Source organism: Cannabis sativa, unplaced genomic scaffold (genome assembly GCF_029168945.1).
Source record: "Cannabis sativa cultivar Pink pepper isolate KNU-18-1 unplaced genomic scaffold, ASM2916894v1 Contig3, whole genome shotgun sequence".
In the NCBI taxonomy this organism is placed as follows: domain Eukaryota; kingdom Viridiplantae; phylum Streptophyta; class Magnoliopsida; order Rosales; family Cannabaceae; genus Cannabis; species Cannabis sativa.
In genome coordinates, this window is record NW_026870039.1 from 5335378 (window position 1) to 5357043 (window position 21666).

Consider the following 21666-nt stretch of genomic DNA (forward strand, 5'->3'; position numbering starts at 1 on the left):
AATTTATTAACTACTAGTGTTACTTCCTCACTAACACAGATGTAGTTTCCAAAAAGTAAAGAATCTAGTATCCCTAGAGGAGTAGACATATAGATAGGAATTTCACAATATCAAGGATTTTTTGATTAAGGATATGTAATGGTGGAGGAAAGGTTGTATTGAATACAACCTGTCAAATCTTATTACGGAGAGAATACTACATACTACACTTGATCTGGATATCAAGGTGTTGAGATTATTTGAAATGCACTTTTTGTTTTATATTAGTGCAAGTGGGAGTTTGTTGGGTTTTGTGCCCTAAATAAAATCTATTTCAAAATAATCAGATTTACTAATAAATAAAGATCAGAAATCACTTTTATGTTGCATGGTTCACATGATTTATTTCATGATTATGTTTAATATATAAATTCTATTAATTCCAGAACATATGTAAATATATATATATTTGTTCTTTGTTCATGATTATAGTATCGTCAGCACAGTGGAATATAATCATGATTATATGTTCAAAAGTTTAATTCACGTGATTTGTCAGTTCACTGAATTTAGACTGGCATAATAATCAGCGATAAGGTATACTTACACCTTGGATAAGTGTTATGTCCTTTCCAGGGCATTAGCGAAGTTTATCAGTATCGGATATATGGAGTATACATTGGAAGGGACCGATATTGATCTTGGATAAGATATCATAAACTTACAGTTATATCTTTCTAAGTCAATATCAATGGTTGATCTTACGTCTATGGATCTTAATCCTGATATGGTTAGGTTCAGCTTAATTGTATTATTTATGTTTTTCAAGTTATTCGTGGAAGCTAACTTTTGGTTCTGGCGGATATTTACATCTTGGGAACATGGTAGTTCAATTGAGTGGGAGCGCTGATCTTAGATATGGAATCTATAACTTCTATAAGTATTTAGAAGTGAAATGATGATTTCCTTTGAGCTTGGCTGAATAGAGATAAATGGTTGAGATCTCATTTTAGTAATTATATTAGTTTACTGAAATATCATTTATAGGTAGCTAAGTGTTTTAAGGATAAAATACATTGAAGGGTAGAACGGTAAATTTGTCCCTATTCAGTGTAGATCATCTATAGAGGATCTTTGACTATTAGGATTGTAACAATAGATAATCATAACGTATCTATATCGTGGTACATATAGAGCGTTCTATATAATTGAGAGTGTTATTCAATTCCAAATCTATAATTGCGCAAGGAGGAATTAATAAGTTAGAGAATTTACTTGGTAAATTCTAGATCTACTTATTGAAAGCTCAGTTATATAGGCCCATGGTCCCCTCACTAGTTGAGATAATACTGCTTGCACGCTCAATTAATTGATTTAATTAATCACTTATAATTATGAAATTAGACTATGTCTTATTTATGAATTTTCACTAAGCACTGGCTTAATTGTGAAGAAAAGATGTTTAGGGTCAATTTGTTAATTAAGAGACTTTGTATGGTCTAATTAATAAATTACATAAATGATAATTTTATTTGATAATTAATTATAATTATTAAATAAATAGTTTTTGCATTTATAAGATTGAATTGGAAAATATGGTATTATTGAAAGAAGAATAAGTGGTTGAAAAAAAAATGGCAAAATTATTACTAGAGATTGGTCCTTTAAGTGGCCGGCCCTAGTGTTTATTTTGCTCAATATTTTATTCTTTTTTAATTCATATAATTCAGCCCTAAGCCCTAGTTGAAACACTATAAAATGAACATGATGCTCTCACTCATCCACTTGATGCCTTCAACCAAATCAAACCTAGTTTTCTATGTCAGACAACTAGTAGATTTACTAACAAGTATGTTGAATTAACTTCCTAAATATGAATTCTCTAAAACAATGAAATAAACACAAAAGGGTTTAAGAAAACCTTACATTGATTGCAGAAGAATATAATGACTTCTTCCGTTCAAGATCTCTAGCCCTTATCTTTCGAGATCTTTACGGTATTAAATGCTTCAACGAATAACCATCCATAAGGGGGACAAAGTCTAGCGTCTCGAGGTTATACTGAAAACAATTAACCATGTAAGACCAACAATGGAGATCGAATATCTTTATAACTAAAGCTCATTATTTTAAAAGAGTTGTATTTTCATTTGATAATTATTTTAATCCATATAATTAAGCCCTAAGCCCTAGTTGAAACACTATAAAAGGAACATGATACTCTCACTCATCCAACTCTTGTCAATTTAACTATTGACTTTAACCTAGATGAGAGAGTTCATTCCTTAGTTATTTCATCCTCTTTCATTGTTCTTCACCATATTCGAAACCTTGAGTGAAAGAGTGCCATGCCCACACATAGCAAGTCAAGTACTCAATCATAGTGAGTAAGACGGTGGTAACCAAACCCGAAGGAGAGAAAGAGATCCAAGTTCAGATCTTAATGCTCTGCTACAAAAAGGAATTAAGGGCTAGAGATCTTAAACGGAATGAGTCATATTATTTTGCTGTAATCAATCTAAGGTTTTCTTAAACCCTTATGTGTTTATTTCATTGTTTTAAAGAGTTCATATTTAGGATGTTAATTCAACATGCTTGTTAGTAAATCTAGATCATGGTAAAATATTCCCAACAACTAGCCTCAAAGCCATGGTAATGATTTACTTTCATGAAATATGGATTTAAAACGATGAATATTATTTGTGTGTTGATCTGGATGTGTTCATGTTGGTTTATGTGTTATTTGATGAATGTATGTGAATTATGAAATTTTTCATGAAAATAATTTTATTTTCATTCTAAAAATATTTATTTGGATTCCTTGTGAAAAATTAAGTAATTTTGGTTTTTACGGAACTCAATTCTAATAAAAATTGAGAAAGTTATGGTGTTTTGATTTTTCGAGTTCAAGAGGTGTCGAGTGGGTGCTCGTGTGCACCAGGCACTCGGACTCGAAGCTGCATCTGCCCACGCCTTGGGGAAAAAATCGTGTCTGAGACACGTGCATTCAGACAGGATCATGCGCGCGAATACCCTGCTAGCAGGGTCATCCTCGCACGGATATGCTTCCAGCCCCCCTTTCCCACGCGCGTAATGGCTGCTTGCAGCCTATTTTGGTTGCACGTGCAGCCTTGCTGGCAGCCACTCCTCTTGTGCGATTTTTGTGGGATTTTTCCCCAAATTTTGAATTTTCCCAATTCAAACCCTAAAAATCAAAATAAAATATTATTTTTAATATATTTAAACTTAAATATTAATTTTAAATTAATAATATTTAAATAATATTTAATTTTTAATAGATTATTATTAATTTTGAATTTTTTGAGGTTTAAATTTAAAAATTGATTATTTTATTTTTTAATTATGGTCAAATTTTAAAAATTTGTTAATTTCTTTAATATTTATATATTATTTAATTATAGGATCAGATATTTAAATATTAGCCATATTTTAAATTAAAAGATAACTTTATCCTTTTAATTTGAAATATTATATTAAAATTATCTGTTGACCGAGATTTTCGGCAACTACTAAAATATGATTATAATATTAAGCTGTAAGAAAGTGAGAGAAGGATTTTTACGTGGTTGGGGCGTTAATGAGCCTTAGTCCACGAGTCTTTGTTATTAATGGATGTATTTAATACAGATTCTACACTTGAGAGAATGTCACCTTTATAAATACAGAGAATGTTCTTGGTGAGTATTTACTCTTCTTGCTCATATGCAGCCCAAGATTCTCGATCCCATTTAATGAGCTTTGAGGGGGTATTTATAGTGTTTTGGTGGGGTAATCCCTAGAATTGTTCTTACAAACGTATCTGTAAGTATCCATAAAGTTGGATATTCCCAATGAATATACCATGAGTAATGCATGGTCAAATCCCTGTGTGTCAGTAGTGGTTTTTATGGGGAATGTCCTTTGCCTCGTGATTGATGTGACTCTTCGCAGTAGCCGTCGCTAGACTTAAATGATCATTACCGTGCGCCGCTGTTTGGAGGTTGTGCCGTCAGACTTTATTGCGTGTTGCAGTCCCAACACGCTTCCTCCCATGCAGCATTAAATGCGACTTGATTGCTCAGGAGAAGCCTGACACCTCACGGAGAGGCTTTATGTTATGCGAGCTTCCGAGAGCACCTTGTACTCCGGGTGCCTCCTCTGGGACCTATGCCCAGGGTGCTCCCTTGTGGCATACAAAGACTTAGCAAATATTTACAAGTTATCTGATCCACGTGTCCCTGTTCGATTGGTCCACGTATATTGGGTGAAATCAGGGGCAACATTATCTTATAGGATAAATTAAATAATTAATAAATTTGAAATTAACCTAGATATTTTTATAGATATTCTAACCATAATATTTTTAAATTCAAAATTGGTTATTTTGTTAAATATTTAATTGTTTATAAATTATAAGTTAAAAAAATGATATTTTAAATATTTAAATGACTTCGATATTTTTGTAGAAATTTGAAAAAGACTTAATTTGAGATATTTTGATATATAATTAGGATAATTATTATTTATTTATTATTTTATTCTTAAAATAATAATTGCCTAACCATATTTATTTTAAAATTGGTTTATTTTGTTATTTTAATTTTATTAAATTATAAAATTAGAAAATGATATTAAAAATATCTATTTAGTTATTTTCAAATTATTTATCTTATTAGATATTTAATTTAATTTGATAAATAATTCAAATAACCTAAATATTTTAAAATTAGTTTAATTTTAAATTTTGAAAAGATATTTTAGGTTGTTTCAACAACCCTAAAATTTTAAAATAGTTGGTTAGTTAAAATAATAATTTAAATATATAGAACTAAATATCTTATTTACATGGACATTATTTGTTTTATTTAATTGCTTATTAATTTTTTTTTTAACAAACATATTATTTATTTGATTTAAATTTCTATGATTAACTTGTTGATAGATTCAAAGATCTGATTTTAATCATAGTAATTGTCAATAGATCCTATAAATAATTTGTAACATGTAAATTTTGTACTTCTTTTATCTGTGTAAACCTAGAAACATGATTTGACATGTGTGAGCCTATATGTTTGCTTTTGAGCTTAGATGCATATAGGAAGTCCATTTATTTTCAAATATTTAGATGGACTAGGTTGCTAAAATAAAATATCACCTTATGATAGTTTTATTTAGACTCAATTAGTATTGGGCTTATTCATGTTAATAGCGACTTTTCACATATGTATGTGTCATATTTGTGAGTGATATATGTGTGCACATATTAATACTCCTTATAATAATTTATGTTTTAATTTTTAGTTTTAATGATTAAAGTAAAAAGGATAATAGGTACTTAATTTGAATCTATTTATCAATTACTATCTATCTATTTATAAAAATTATGTTTGTAGATAATAGCACATCTTGATAGTGTCAAAAATTAAAGAAACAAAAATATTAATTATGTTTTTCACAATGGATGGAAATTTCTTGGTGTGATCAAAGCTCCCGAATTGTACCTTATATACTCGAAGAAGAAGAATATGACGAAGATTTGAGTTTGGGAGGTGTGGGTATGGTTTGATTTTGATTCTGATGTGTTGGTTGAAATATAGGTTTTCCTTTATTGTATGGTTCTAATATTTGAATTTGTGTACATTTTTTATATGCCCTTGTAATATGCTAGCTTGGTAAATTTGTTGTAAGCGAGACCATCACCGAAAGAAGATGAAAAATAAAAAAAAAATGATTTTTCTTTTGTTTCATATGTAGTTTTAAATATTTATTTGAAAGAAAAAAGAATAAAATCAACCAAAAGAATGCATATCCATCATCTCCTATCAAATATATCAATCAATATAGCTTCTCTTTGGAGCAAATAAAGTTTTGTATATTTGCCAAACAAAAAATTATGTATTATATATAGAAAAGAAAAAAAAGAAGAAAAGGGTTGAGAGTTTTAAATGGTTGATTGGTTGAGAACATTAAACAATATGAAGAGACTCATGTTTTTGATTCTGACGATCCCAACTTTTACTTTTTTCAATCCTCTACTCATTAATCCTTAGCAGCACACTTTACTTGGATCGCAAGCGTTTTCATTGTATCTGGGCAATGATCACCATTCTTGTCGAAAACCTCCCTCTTTGCTGGCACTGTACAACTTGATTTTCCCAAGCATTCCTGCTCAAAACAAGACAAAACAAATAATATGTCACTTGTAAGTTGTAACTATATTAATATTCTTCAAATAAAATCAAGAAACCAAATTCTCTTTTATATATTGATGAGTTAATTGCGGCAAAATTCTTAATAGTTTCACTTTGTTAACAATTAATTCTAAAAACTCAAATTTTATCGATAAAACTTCCAAAACTACCGTATCGTTAGCATTTAAATACCTGAACAATCTAAAAGGGCAATTAATAGTTGAAATTTAAATTTAAAGGGTTAATTGCTAGCAAAGTAAAACTATTAGAATTTTTGCCACAATTAATCATATATTTATATAAACCATATGGTAAACGCAGATATAAGATATGTGTTGCTGCAATTATAATTTACTTAATCAAAAGATAACAAAAGAGTTGCAGTTGAACAAAATAAAAAGATATCATTAGATTTTTTTTTCTTAGAAGGGCATATAGCCTCTTAGTATAATGTAAGATATATACCTGTTCAACAATTCCCTTGGTTAGAGCAGAGTCGCATTTTCCGACAAAGAAGCTTCCGCAAGCGCCTTCTGGGTCACCAAAGCTTGCAAATTCAACGGCTACGATCTTCTTGTGGTTAGGACACTTGAGGTGAGCCGCAGGATGTAAATGATCAACGACGGGTCTAATGTCATTTTCTTCCCTTGCCCATGATTTGACGTGGGGTGGAGCTGTCTCTGTTATGATACTACAGATGGTGTCTCTGTTAACAGTTAATATCTCGATGTCGTCTGGGTTCGCTTTCTCCTCCTCCAAAATAACAAGAAGGTTTTTCTTTGGCTTCAGGTATGATCTTGGAATGTGGTATCTGATCATAAACAAATGTTTGAGACAAAATCCTCACTTGCTTTTTTCTTTGTATTATATAGTCAAGCGTAAAGTATGTTTGTTTTGTTTTGTTTAGGGTGTCTTACTCTTCTTGAGAAGGTTTTCCAAGAGGAGAGAGATAAGACATCCAATACCGTCCGATGCTTTGGCCATTAACCCAGATCATTCCTTTGCCCATTCCATTCATTCTGATAGCAACCGGGTCTTTACCTTCAGGGGCATGAAACCGTGTCTGGATAAATCAACAAAACATACATTATATAAATGTAAATATGTCTGATTGAGTTAAAGTTAATGCTTGTCCAAGGTAGAAAAGTTCTGAACACCTTACCTTGTACCAAGTGAGAGCTCGTCCTTCTTCTTTGACTTCAGTCCACTCAATCTTCTTTGCTCCACTTTCAGAAAACACATGATTATTTTCTCCAGTCAGACCAACCTGTAAAATGCTCCAATTTGGTCAATAAACTTGTCCATTTAATTCAAACTTAGCTGTTATGATATTGGCTTTAGTTTTTATTTTATTTTTTACCTGATGCCCCCAACCATTTTGTGTAAGATCGATTGTTCCAGTGTTCAAACCAAGAATTGTGATAGCTCGGGGCCCAGCATATCTGTGCTCCATATAGGCTCCACTATCCTTAAAATTCAAAAGAAAAGAAACTGGTTTTTTTAGTGGCGAATTAAACTTCATTGAGTGAGTGAGTTACTTAATCAAGTTATGAGTTGCTTACAGGGAGTCCAACTGTCATGCCCAACACTGATATATGATTAGTCCCAGGCTTTAAGGTTATGGCTTTTTGGAATAGAAACCCCTTCTCTTCATGACTCCCATGTGCAGATCCTGAAACCAGAGGCCTCTTGTCTTAGTTGTAAAATCTGACTCTCTCTCTCTCTCTCTCTCTCTCAGTTGATTCTAAGTACTTAATTAAGTTATTGAGTGGCTTTCCCTTACCAATATATTCACCGTTAACAAATGCATGCAGTGCATGGCCAAGACTTGCAACTCTTAAAACAGGTAGAATATCAGGCCTCATTGGCAAGTCATGTCGACTTAGTTCAATGCTGCAATTATAATACTTAATCACATTAGAGTTAATCCGTAATAGCGAGAGGGAGACCTTTTTCAATTTTAACCATGAAATTTACCTGGTGGTGTACCATCCATAGTCTGTGGTATCTTTAAGCATGCCATAGAGCTCATTTGGTATTTTGCTACTAACATGCAGTTGATGAACATTTGGAATGGGCTCCGGAGACATCTTCCATTTAAGATTTTTGGTTTCTTTCGGTCTGACATAATTCCTTGCATTATGTTGTGATACAATCTGTTTTTGAGACATAAAAACTTGATACATGTGAGGCTTTCTCTTATGGAATATGAATATCAGAGATACTATGTAAATGATAAAAATGATAAGTACTTACAATTTCAGTGTTGTAGACCACATTCTTACAATCAGGAAGAATACTTATGGACCTTGGTGGCAGGTAAAACGTGTCACCCTTAAATTTCACAGTGTGTCCGGCTTTGGTGCTGTTGTTGGTTAAAAAAGCAGCACATATGGATGTTCCTGGCTTCTCATAAAGCCGAACCTGCAAAAACGAGACCACTTAATTAGTCTTGTTTCATTTTGACACAGAATTTGTTCTGAATTCCATTTACTCAATCAAAAAAACTTATTACCTCAGTGTGCTTGCCCAACCTTTGGACTCCAGAAGTTCCCCAAAGCAAAGCTTTCTTGCATAGATTCAAAGCCTTGTGTAAGTCTCTTAGATGACTCCACTTAGGCTCCCGTTGTAAACCTACATAAAGAGTAACAAAAATTAGATTGATCAGCTACATTAAGAGAAGAACAGCACTTGTTCAATCCATGGAGATGGAACTTTTTTTACCATATTCATCAAGAGGAGCTTCATCATAGTATCTAGTTGTAGTGAAAACAGCACTTGTTCTAGCAAAATTAGTCCCACCATGGTACTGCATTGTTTTTTAATCATGAAAACCATTAAGATTTCCAAAATACAAAAAAGTCTGCCTGTTAGATCAGAATAAGATTCATTTTTATACCATATAGTAGTTGTTCAGAGTTCCATTCTTAGAGAAGAACCGGGCTACCGAATATGCAATGTCTTCTACTGCTCTTTGAGAAGGAGGATCTCCAAAAACTCGGTATCTGAAAAAGTACAAGAAAAGTTGGGCATCGCATTCTAAATTTAGGACACACAAAGCTTAATAAACTTCAAAAAAAATTGGTCATAGATCAGAAGTACATAAACTTACTGAGCAGTCCAATTCTCAGTCCAAATAGATGGCTTGTTGGGCTTATTAGGACCAGTGAAAGTATCTCCACAATGTCTTCCATTGCATGTGTTAATCTACAAATTGTTTTGGTTAGAGTTAATGTCACAATCAATCTTATGTTCACTCAAATATAATTAAAATTAAAAAAAAAAAAAAAAAAAAAAGATTCACTGATAATTACCACTGGATCAGGAGCATCTTTCTGCTTGCACATGACCCATGGAACTCCAATTTTCAATCCCACAGCCATGTTTGCAGCCCACTGAACATATCTAGCTCCCAATTCTCTATATGCAAGTTGGACATGGTTGTACTCATTTTCAATCTGTATAATATAAAGTTATCATCATGAAAATAAAATAAAGAGCCAAAAAAATAAGAAGTTATGAAAAAACTAATAAATAATAAAAGTGTGACCCCATAGCAAACCTGTGCCAAAATAATTGGACCACCTTGTGGAGCAAAAAGCTTCTCTTCTTTCATCTTGTTTATAATCATCTTCACATATTTTTTCATGTGGTACTGCAAAAATGGTAAATTGTGATCAAATTAATCCTTCCATGGAAAGTTTATTAATATCACTCACTTAAACTCACATTGGGGTCTTATAAAATTTGTGTTACCTTGAAGGGTGCATTATCAGAACGGAAAATGATGTCAGGGACTTCTCTCAACCAATATGGAAGACCTCTGAAATATAATATTTTTCGTTACAATTAAAAAGGAAATCAACATATAACAATATGAAGATAAGTAGGGGATAATATTAATATAATTATGTTATATATGTTACCCATGGTTCCATTCGGCTTGAATGAAAGGTCCAACCCTGAGCGTTACATACATTCCTTGTTCACCAATCAATTTAATGAACTTCACCAAATCTTTGTTTCCTTCAAAATTAAACTGCAAAAATAAACAAATATAAGCCAAGAGAAGGAAGTACATAATTTTATATATATATATATATATATATGTACGTACTTAATTTTTTTTTTCATTTTTGAAAGCAAAGTACGTACTAAATTAATGTAACTTCTATAAAGAAAAAAGATTAAAAACGTTGTTTCACCTCGCCTTTAACAGGCTCATGAATGTTCCAAAAAACGTATGTCTGGATCACATTCAAACCACCATGTTTGGCCTTCTGAATTAGATCTGGCCACATCTGAAAACAGCCCATGTCCACAAAATGATCAGAAATTTATTATATCTTGAATCCATGATTAATTATATATATATCAGCTGGTTGGATTCTAAATAATCAAGTAATTACATCTGGGGTACTACGCGGATAATGAATGGAGCCAGAGAAAAGAAGCTCTCGTTTTCCATTGATGATCAAAGACCTTCCATCATAAACAACACCCTGAATATGTCTCCCTCTTTGAGAAACGACAGTAGAAGACAACACAACCGAAAGAATGGCGAGTACTAAAAGCACATGCCGACCATCAAACACCATTGTTGTCCCTTCCCTTCTCTTCTTCTTCTCTCTTCTCTTGTTTATTTATATATATATATTCTTTTTATTCAAGAGATTTTCTCTTTGCTCAGTTTCTGGGAAGACAAGAAAGAAGAGTAGTATAGTAATGGTTTGTTTTGCCAGCTTTAGAAAAATGGTATATTTAGAAGGTGAAGGAGAAAGTCCATTATAATAAATTCTAATTTTAGGAAATAATGTTAAGGTAATAAATATAATAAGAGCTTTTTGTTCTGTTTTGATCTCTAGGTAGTGATTGTTTTGCTTAGGTGTTGTTGTTTCAAGTTTTTATGATTTAATCTTTTTTATTTAATTATTTTAAGTTACTATTGTTAGGCAATAGAGGACGATTCTTTTGGCATTTCATTGTGGAGGAACCACACCCAAGAGAATTACTTATATGTGATGACTTTTCCAACTGTTTTAACGATTATTTAGATTTTGATGTCATCACACATGATAACCTCTTTTATTTAAACATGTTAAACATTTTTAAAATTGTTAAAAATAATATTTCCTTCATTATTAGTTAAAAAAAAAAAAGTAAAAACCAAAAGAAAAAAATAAGTTTTTTAATGGTAATCTGTGATACATAAAGTTTAGATCCCTTGCTCAAATATTGTGTCTTATTTTGTCAAACTAATATAATGTATGAAAAATAATATTTTTTATTATATATAGTATAAATAATTATATTATTAAGTTATATATCATAAATAACTATATTATTATGAGAATTAATAAAAAAAATTAAATTATTCTATTAATTTTCTTTAATTTTGATCAAGTTTATACTTAAATTATAATATATGCCTGCAAATAGTTTCTATCCATCAACACAAATATAATTATTAAAATAATTTGTTATGTGATTATTATCTAATATATAATTATTCATAGAGAGTGATTAAAATAATATATTATTATAGTGATATAAGGAATTAGAATATTTTGACAAAAAATTATAATATTTATAGATAAACTATAATGTATGCATATTATTTCATAACAATGAGTATGATTATTTATATTTATTTGTTGTATGATTATTAGCTAATATATGATTAAAAATTAAAAATATTACTCACAAAATTTCTGACTTATAAAAGTATAATAGTTATCAAAATAATTTAAATTATATTAAATTACAAACTATTTTAATGGAAAATAAATATAAAAGTTAAGTAAGTAATTTAAGATGTAAAAGCTTCAAAACTACACTTTTCATATAATTATAAATTATAGATTATTTACTATATTTTGAAGAACGAGAACAACAAACTATGGAATTCCAAGTATGATGATGTAGATATTATTGTAAATAGAGTCAAGGAATCTGTAAAGCTCCGAATTCATGTAGTATGGCCCAAAAAAGTTAGCGCAAGTGATTTAAAAGAGAAATGCTAAAGGGCACTACTGGTGCCTAGCACCCTCCTACGTGTCAATATCGCTATTGGTACAATTAAGTATCGGGTCCCATATAGTTTAATATAATAATTTTTATAGAGTATCGCTAGCCAATTGCAAGTCGACACATTTAGAAGGTGCTAGGCACCACTGGTGCCCAATAGCAATACTCGATTTAAAATGGTTTCAGATATTGTAAAAACTAGGTAACGAGCAATTGTTTAAAAACTTTTATTTATGTTGTAAAAATAAAATTTATATTAAATATATTAAAAAATTATTAATTAATTAATATGTTAATGTCCTATGAAAAAATACTAAAAATTATAATCTTAATATGTTAAAATATTAAGTCACATTATTTAATTAAATTATTATTATTACTATCGTAAGTTTGTTATATAAATTACACGTATAATTATTTGTTAAAATATGTGAAAGATTAATATTGTTTAAAAGAAATTACTACAAACTAAATCAACCACAAAATAAATAATCTAAAAAAAAAATAGAGAGTCAGCTCATTATCTTTATAGCTTGCACTAATAATGAGCATTAAAAAAGAGAAAACACAAAATCTAATAAGAAAAAATTAGCGAATAAGCATATCTTTTTATTATTATTATTATATTTTTTTTAAGATACCAAGTTTAGAATGTTATAAAATTAAGGGTAAATAGCAGCATAAGTACCCAAAGTTTTAAGTTTGTAAGCGGCATAAACCCAATGTTTATTTTTAGTGGCATAAGTACCCAATGTTTATAAAACTGTAATTTTTCTTCAGTTTCGTCAGGATAGACTCCGTTTTAAATTTACTAAAGGAACATTTAGAAGTAACTGATACTACATGTTTCTGTCTAGACCTATTGATCAAGAATCTAGACCTTATATGTGGACTGTTTAAGAAAATAACAGGGTTTGTACGGACGAAATTAGAGAAAAATTACAGTTTTACAAACATTGGGTACTTATGCCGCTAAAAATAAACATTGGGATTATGCCACTTACAAACTGAAAACTTTGAGTACTTATGCTGTTATTTACCCAAAAACCTAAAATTAATGTAAATTATTCAAATATTTTGTTTATGTTTTTTTTTTACCATTAAAATGTGTTTTTTCATTCTAAAATAGTCTATTGATTTTTTTAAAAAAAAAATCTATAATAATAATTATGAATAGTAATATATAATTGTTGACCGAGGATTTCGGCAACCGATAAAATATTATAAGATTATAGAGCTGTAAGAAAATTAGAGAAGGATTTTTACGTGGTTGGGGCGTTAATGAGCCTTAGTCCACGAGTCTATCTTATTTATGGATGTATTTAATACAGAGAATGAATTTGGTGAGTGTTTCACTCTTATAAATACAGAGAATGTTCTTGGTGAGTGTTTACTCTTCTTGCTCTTGTGCAAACCAAGATTCTCGACCCCATTTAATGAGCTTTGAGGGGGTATTTATAGTGTTTTTGGTGGGGTGATCCCCAGAACTATTGTACAAGTGTATCTGTAAGTATTCATAAAGTTGGGCATTCCCAATGAATATACCATGAGTAATGCATGGTCAAATCCCTAGGTGTTGTAGGGCTTTTATGTGGAATGTTCTTATTGTCTTTTGACTGATGTGACTCTTCACAGTGTAGCCGTCGATAGACTTAAATGATCATTACTTTGTAGCTGCAGGTTGGGGGTTGTGCCGTCAGACTTTATTGCGTGTAGCAGTCCCAACACGCTTCCTCCCATGCGGCATTAAATGTGACTTGATTGCTCAGGGGAAGCCTGACACCTCGCGGAGATGCCTTAGCGTTACTTGGGCTTCTGGGAGCATATGGGGCTCCCTATGCCTTCTCCGGGAGGCATGTCCCGGATGCTGCCTTATTACATAAAGACTTAGCACATAGTTTGAATGCTAAGTTGTTTGATCCACGCGTCCTTGTCTGGTTGGTCCACATATATTGGGCAAAATCAGGGGCAACATTTACCCCCCAAGCCTTGTTTATTTGAAAAATAATACAAGGCTTGTTCAAGTGCCACCAGTCGACTCCTCAGTTTCCTGGCACGAGCTCTGAGCGCGTGAGGGTGCATTTAATGATGGCTTTTAATGCAGCGATTCACTTTTCGCAGAGATCGATTCGTTTCACGCCCATTGATTGATACGACGCATTAATGGTGTCAGACGGATACTCAAACGTTTCCACCGCCTTAATTACAAATCAATCCGATCCGTTGATCTTTAGGAATTCGAATCGTGCGTTTCCCCAACCGTTCGAGTGGTAGGTGATAGTGCCTGTTCCTCATGCATTTTTGCCTATAAAAGCCACCACATTTCCTTCATTTCGATTACTTCCCATTTCTTGCCAACTTTGCTCAAGTTTCCTAGAGAGAAAAAATCCTCTGACCAAGAGAATACCTTCGAACACTCTGCAAATTTTCCAGTCCACCTTCGTTCACTACTGTCAATCCCTCTTATCTTTGTTTGATCTACAGCAGAACCCCCAGTCTCAGCACTTCACTGTAAGTTTCTTGCACCCCTTGCTTTACTGTTAATGTACATGGCATGCTTTACTTATCTGTTCGTTTTTCTGGGTTTGGTATTTGAAGTTTCTGGGAATGCACTCTTTTGGATTTTTCACGTAACAGGTCTAGATTCACCATTTCTGGTGTTAGGACTACTCTTGTCACGTATTTGTTATTACTTTTTGCAAAGGACCATACGTTCTTCGTATACTGGTCGTCTAGGGCATAGAGGAGACTGCTTTTTCTCGATTTTCTGCCCTTTCTTTTTCTTTTATGCGCAATGTCGTCTTCTGTGAATTTTTCGCACCCGACTTTTGTCCAGGAAATCCTTCTAGGGTTTTCTGTTTGACAGATGTCCGGAGGGGGCCTCTTTCCAGCGGTTAGGGGACCCCCATTCCCTTTTTCTTGGTTTAGGGTTTGGTATGGGGCCTAACTACTGGAATCTTAACTCTTTTTTCAGAATCAAAACATGTCTGCATATGGTTCAAAGTCGTCCAAGAAGAGTGGTAAGCGTCTGGCTACCCTTGAAGATGTCTCACTGGGTCTCGTTGCCCATGAGGGGTATAAGTCTCGGGCCATCGGATGGGAGGCGACAGAGCTTCACTCCACCCTAACCTGCCCCCACCAACTGGAGAACATCGTGGAGGTGGCTGGAATCAAACCCTCAACATTCGGGATGTATCACTGGCCGCCCCGTGATGCGGAGACGCCCAACCATAACTATGGCGGCTTCGGGGCTTAGAGCCAGACGCACCTGATGGCTGGGGCCATGCTTCCTCTTCAAGACTACTTTGTTAATTTTTTAGTTTTTGTCGGCCTTGCGCCATACCAACTGATTCCTCAAGCATACCGCCTGCTCTCAGGCTTATTTATTTTTTACTCCGCCCGGGGATGGGGCTCTCCCAGTCCGGCGGAGATTTTGTATTTTTATGAACTCGTTTCTGTCCCCAAAAAGGGGGACAAATTTAAAGATGGTTTTTATGGATTGCGGGCCCACCCTGCCAATGATGGGGTGGTCCCTTATAATAGGCAAACTCATGTTAAGGAGTATCGCCACCGTTTCTTCTTCTCCTCCGGGTTCCGAGCAGTGGAGCACCCGGAGCTTCTCACGGAGTGGGTCAGAATTCCTCCCTATGAGCGGACCGCGCCTACTCAGGTCTTTCTCCAGAGGGCCCAGGTCTTTGCAACTTATGACCGAGCGGAACTTGACGTCGGGGGCCTGGTCACGACGGAGAATTACCGGAAGGCCAAGCTCATCTTGCCGCATTAATCAGTGGAGGACTCTAACCTTTCTAAGGTTATTTGCCCAAATGTGAGGGTGCCTGCCGCGGAGAAGACCTTCCGGGACGAAATCATCGCCACTGTCGAGAAGAAGTACCAGTAATATCTCTACCGGAAGGCTCAGGAGAAAGCTTACTCCAAGGCTCAAGCAGCTTTCGAGAGGCCACTTCGTGTGGGGAGCCCTGTCGAGAGGAGAAGCCAGGCGATCGCTGGGAAGCCCCTTCGCATTGGGGACTCGGCTGAGAGAAGGGCTTCCAGGCCAAAGCCTTCGGCTCAGGAGCCGAACACTGGGGCTCCTGGCGCCAGCACTTCCGGCTCCGATAAGTCTCCTTTAGCAGTACATTACGTTCCTTCTGTTGGCGAATATGCCAGTCTTAGGCCTGTAGGGTTCGATGAGCGTCTTCATAGGTTTAGGATGCCCTTGACTCGGTGGGGAGACCATATGAAGGAATTTTATTTTCCAACTTAGGATATTTCCTAGGTCGGTCCCGGATGGGTTCTGGTCCTCCGGAGCCCGTTCCCTTAGACCCTTCGGCTTACATTTCTTCCAGCTGGTTCCGGCCTTCGGACAGCTATCTTGGAGACGATGCTGCCAGCGTTAAGATTCGGAACTTCGCTAGGGCCGAATTAGAGAGTCAGGGTAGGACTAGCTTGATTGTTATATCTGAGTGTTTGTTGTTTTCCATGGATGTTCTAACACTTGCCTTTTTTCTTTTGTTGTAGTAGGTACTTCCATGGATGCCATTCTGGCCGAACTTGCCGGGGCTCACACTCCTGATGCTCTCCCACCTTTAACTTCCTCCCAGATGGCCACCCCTTTGAAAGCTTCTTCCAGTGCCCCTCCAGACACTATTGACTTAGTGGATGAGGAGGTGCTTCCGGGAGAAGGTCAAGAAAAGCAATGGGGCTTTTCTGAGGAAGTTGAAGAAGGTAAAGAAGAGCAACGAGCTCTTCTTGAGGAAGTTGAAGAAAGTGAAGAGCAAGAAGTTACTCTGATTCGCAAGCGCAAGGGCAAGATGGTTGCCCAGGAAGAGCCCAAACGACAACGGAAAGCTAATACTCTGGCCCATGGTCTTGATGGCGGGATCTCTCCCGAGATGGAGGAACACACAGCCCCTCCCAACATTGTGCTGACTCCGGTTCCTGGAGATGAGGCGAGACAGGAGCTCCGGATAGCTAAACACAACTACGCCATGGATGAATACTCCCGGGGATATGCTGACGTGGAGGCTCTAAAGAGAGTTTTGCGAGTTGAGATGCAAAATACTCTCAACCACCCGAACTACCAAAATCCGTGGGATCTAAATTTAGATCCCTTGTCGGATTGGTTCGGTCGTTTCCTCGGGCCCACACTAGCTCCCTTTGCCGCGAAGATGACCGGCATGAAGCCATGCGTCCTGCCTTACCCGGTGTGCACCCATGCGGTTCGCTGCTTGTGCATCCTTGAATTCCATCTTCCAAGTCCAGGATCTCAGCCACTCCCTCACCGTGGTAAGTATTTTGTAGTTTACTTTTCTCCTTATTTTTTTCCCTTAAAGATTCTTACTCATACTTGTATCCTTTTCCAGCTTGCTGCTGAGGCCGGCCGCCTTTCCAAGAACATAATTAATCATGGCTTCGTCCTGTCCGACTTTGGGGGCATGGACGAAGTTAAGAAGATCCTTCAGGACCTGACTGTTGAAAGGCGGCTTTATCAGGAAGATGCCGAGCGCCGGGAGGCCCTTGCCAAGGCCAGTGAGGAAGAGGCCAGGCGGAGGGAGGCACAAGCGGAGGCGATGATCCGGAAGGAGGCCCTTCGAAGGGATAAGCTGGAGGTCAGGCACCAGGAGGAGCTGAGAGCGGAGGGCGAAGCTGCTGCTAAGGCCAGGCGTGAGCTTCGGGAGGCTAGGGAAGCCTTGGATGAAATGGCTGCCAAGGTGAAGTCTTTAGAGGAAGTTCACCAGGAAAACTTGGAGTCTAGGGCCAGCCTGGCCGTGGAGCTGAAGGAGCTCAAGGACTTCAAAGACCAAGCCTTGAAGAAGGCAAAGAAGGATGAGCTCCTTTCTCCCACTTCCTGCAGCCGGTGCGTCAAGCGTTTCGACGATGGCGTTTACATGGCCTGGTCTACAAATGACCAGAATATCAAGCTTAACTTCTATCCCAAACCCCCAGAGATGATTGCGAAATTCCGGGAGAAGAAGAAGAAGCTTGATGCCATGCTGGAGGCGCGCATTGGTCCTCGCCTTCCTCCTCGTATCGACTAGGCCACCCTGAGTTCCACCCAGTACAACCAAGATTTTACTTTCTCTTTTTTTTTTTTTTTTTTTTTTTTTTTATTTACAGCTAATTATCTTGTACTTAAGACAATTTCTATTTACATAGCTATTTTTTTTTTAAAAAAAGGGAAGACAATATTTAAGGTCTGTCCCCGGGCCCTTTGTATATATTTTAACCTGCCCTTAGGGCTAGGATTTTTATATATTTATATATGATCTTTTTTTATGCACATATCTTTCTTTTGGACCTGCCCTTTGAGTCAGGATGTTTATACATATGCTTTTCATTTTTCTTTTTTGTGCATACTCTTTTTTGACCTGCCCTTTGGGTCAGGATATTTTGACCTGCCCTTTGGGTCAGGATATTTTACTTAGTTTGTTTTTTGTCTGTCCGTGTGGTATACCTTAGTACCCCCCTGAGTGGCATAGAAACTTTGTTTTTATGGCACTAAGTTTTATTTAACATGCGGAGGCTGTATACATTTAGACGGTACAAACTCTTTAAATAAAATCTAAGTAACACTTTTGGCTATTGGTAATATTTTTTGAGGTGATCGGCGTTCCAGGCCCTTGGCACGATGGTTCCGTCCATCCTTTTTAGCTTGTAAGTGCCTGTACCGATTTCGTCCTTGATTTCATATGGTCCTTCCCAATTTGGCCCAAGTACCCCCACTTCGGGTTCTTGGGTGGCTGGGAAGACTCTTCTTAAGACCATATCCCCAATAGCAAACTTTCTGTTTTTAACTTTGGAGTTAAAATATTTGGTCACCTTCTTTTGATAAGCTGCCATCCGTATTTGAGACTCGTCCCGGAGTTCTTCAACTTGATCCAGAGCTTCTTGAAGCAAAGCCTGATTCGTGGCTGGATCGTAAGTCGTTCTCCTGTGGGACGGGAATAACGTTTCTACCGGGACCATCGCTTCGCAACCGTACGCCATTGAAAAAGGCGAGTGGCTGGTCGTGGTCTAGGGGTCGTCCGGTAGGCCCATAACACTCTTGGAAACTCTTCGGGCCAGTTGTTTTTGCAGGCCAGCAACTTTTTCTCAGGGTGACCTTTAGGATTTTATTGACTGCTTCTGCTTGACCGTTTGTTTGCGGTCTTGCCACCGCGAAGAAGCTTTTCACTACTCCGTGTTGGTTGCAGAAGTCAGTAAATTCTTCGCAATCAAATTGCTTTCCATTGTCAGAGACTATTTTGTGAGGCAGGCCATATCGACACACTATGTTTTTGATAACAGAGTCTAGTGCTTTTTTAGCAGTTATAGTCTTCATGGGATCAGTCTCCGTCCATTTGGTGAAGTAGTCTACTGCTACTATTGCATACTTTACTCCTCCCTTTCCTGTTGGCAGGGACCCAATAAGATCTATTCCCCAAACCGCGAAGGGCCAGGGACTGGTCATCAGGGTAATTTCATTGGGAGGAGCTCTCGGTATGTTCGCGAACCTTTGGCACGAATCACACTTTTGGACGTAGTCTATACAATCTTTTTTCATTGTTGGCCAGAAGTATCCCTGTCTCAATATTTTCTTTGAGAGGCTGGGTCCTCCTGTATGATCTCCACAGAACCCTTCGTGGACCTTTAGCATGATTTGTCTTGCTTCAGGGTCCGATACACACCTTAAATAAGGCATGCTGAGTCCTCTTCGGTAGAGAATTTGATCCATCATTACATAACGATGAGCCTGATACTGAATCTTTCGAGACAGTGCCCTTTCTTGGGGCAACTCACCTTTTGTTATGTATTCTATGATGGGGACCATCCAGCTGGGTTCTTGCCCAACCGTTATTATGGCCTCTTTTACTTTGATGCTTGGCTTTGCCAAGCGTTCTACTGGTACTACCCCCAGCCCTTCGATTTCACTATCTGAAGCTAACTTAGCCAGACAGTCCCATGAGCGTTCTTTTCCCGGGGGATTCTTTCTACTTTGTAGTCCGTGAACTCGTGGAGCAGTTCCCAGACTATTGCTACATATGCGGCCATTCGCTCGCCGCGTGTTTGGTACTCTCCCGATATCTGATTTACGACCAGCTGGGAGTCGCTATAGACTTCCACTCTTTTGGCCCTTACGGCTTTTGCTAACCTCAGCCCTGATATCAAGGCCTCGTATTCTGCCTCATTGTTCGAAGCTGGGAAGTCGAACCGTAAGGCTGCCTGGAGTCGCAGTCCGGTCGGGGATATCATTGCCACTCCTGCTCCGGATCCATTTTCATTGGAGGCTCCGTCCACAAACACTCTCCATGTGGGGACCGATGGTGTTGGTGCATTTGCAGGTTCCTCGGCTTCATTGCATTCGGTAATAAAGTCTGCCAAGGCTTGGCCTTTTATGGAGATTCGGGGAACGTAGTGTAAATCGAACTGACTTAACTCCATTGCCCACTTGAGGAGCCTTCCGGACGCTTCAGATTTTTGGAGGACTTGCCGAAGCGGGTGGTTGGTCAGTACCTTGATCGGATGTGCTTGGAAATATGGCCTTAATTTTCTTGAGGCCATCAGGAGGCAGAAAACCAGTTTCTCGATGATGGGGTACATTTTTTCTGCTCCTATCATGCGCTTGCTAACATAGTACACGGGATGTTGAGTTTTCTCTTCTTCCCGGACTAGGGCAGCGCTGACCGCGTGCTCGGAGACAGCCAAATATAGAAATAGGTCCTCTCCGAGAACAGGTTTTGACAGGATAGGAGGCTTGGCCATATGTTCTTTCAGCTTCTTGAATGCCTCCTCGCATTCGTCCGACCACTCAAACTTTTGACACTTCTTCAGTATGTTGAAGAAGGGGATGCACTTATCTGTAGACCGTGAGACGAAACGGCTCAGGGCAGCAACCTTTCCGGTTAGGCTCTGCACATCTTTATGCTTTTTGGGGGATGGCATGCTCATGAGGGCTTGGATTTTCTCTGGGTTTGCCTCAATCCCCCTCTGGCTGACGATGAAGCCCAGGAACTTCCCTGACTTGACCCCAAAGGTGCATTTCTTTGGGTTGAGCTTCATGTCGTATCTCCGAACTATCTCAAAACACTCCTCTAAGTCGTCCGCATGGCTATTGCATGCTTTGGACTTGACGAGCATATCTTCTACATATACCTCCATGTTTTGTCCCAAGAGGCCTTTGAACATCCGGTTGACCATTCTTTGGTAGGTCGCTCCGGCGTTCTTCAGTCCGAAAGGCATGACTAGGTAGCAGTATATCCCCTTATCGGTCCTAAAGCTAGTGCATTCTTGGTCCGCCGTGTGCATCTTTATTTGGTTATACCCGGCGTACGCGTCCATGAAGGATAGTAATTTGAATCCAGAAGTGGCGTCTACCATCTGGTCGATCCTGGGTAGCGGGAAGTAGTCCTTCGGACAAGCTTTGTTTAGATCAGTGAAATCTATACAAACTCGCCAAGTTCCGTTCGGCTTGGGCACCAGGACCGGATTG

The 21666-nt window shown here is 37.0% G+C and overlaps 1 protein-coding gene across 1 annotated transcript; it reads right to left on the reverse strand.

Annotated features, from left to right (window-relative positions):
- Positions 1 to 5766: 5766 nt before the first annotated feature.
- Positions 5767 to 11068, reverse strand: LOC115705237 (beta-galactosidase 13). Its single transcript, XM_030632519.2, has 19 exons — positions 10580 to 11068; positions 10376 to 10471; positions 10097 to 10209; positions 9927 to 9993; positions 9733 to 9825; positions 9485 to 9628; positions 9283 to 9377; positions 9070 to 9175; positions 8895 to 8979; positions 8686 to 8804; positions 8427 to 8594; positions 8148 to 8326; positions 7954 to 8063; positions 7733 to 7842; positions 7531 to 7638; positions 7333 to 7437; positions 7088 to 7233; positions 6636 to 6981; positions 5767 to 6144 (listed from the first exon to the last, which is right to left on the reverse strand). Exons 1-19 carry the CDS (start codon positions 10766 to 10768, stop codon positions 6019 to 6021), a joined length of 2505 nt encoding a protein of 834 aa, XP_030488379.1. The 5' UTR covers positions 10769 to 11068; the 3' UTR covers positions 5767 to 6018.
- Positions 11069 to 21666: the final 10598 nt, after the last annotated feature.

Coding starts and splice junctions, on each gene's coding strand:
- LOC115705237 (XM_030632519.2), bottom strand. CDS start 10,768: ATGGTGTTTGATGGTCGGCATGTGCTTTTAGTACTCGCCATTCTTTCG. Junction 9,629..9,732: donor GTCCAATTATTTTGGCACAG/GTTTGCTATGGG, acceptor TATATTATACAG/ATTGAAAATGAGTACAACCA. Junction 7,438..7,530: donor AAAATGGTTGGGGGCATCAG/GTAAAAAATAAA, acceptor AGCATTTTACAG/GTTGGTCTGACTGGAGAAAA.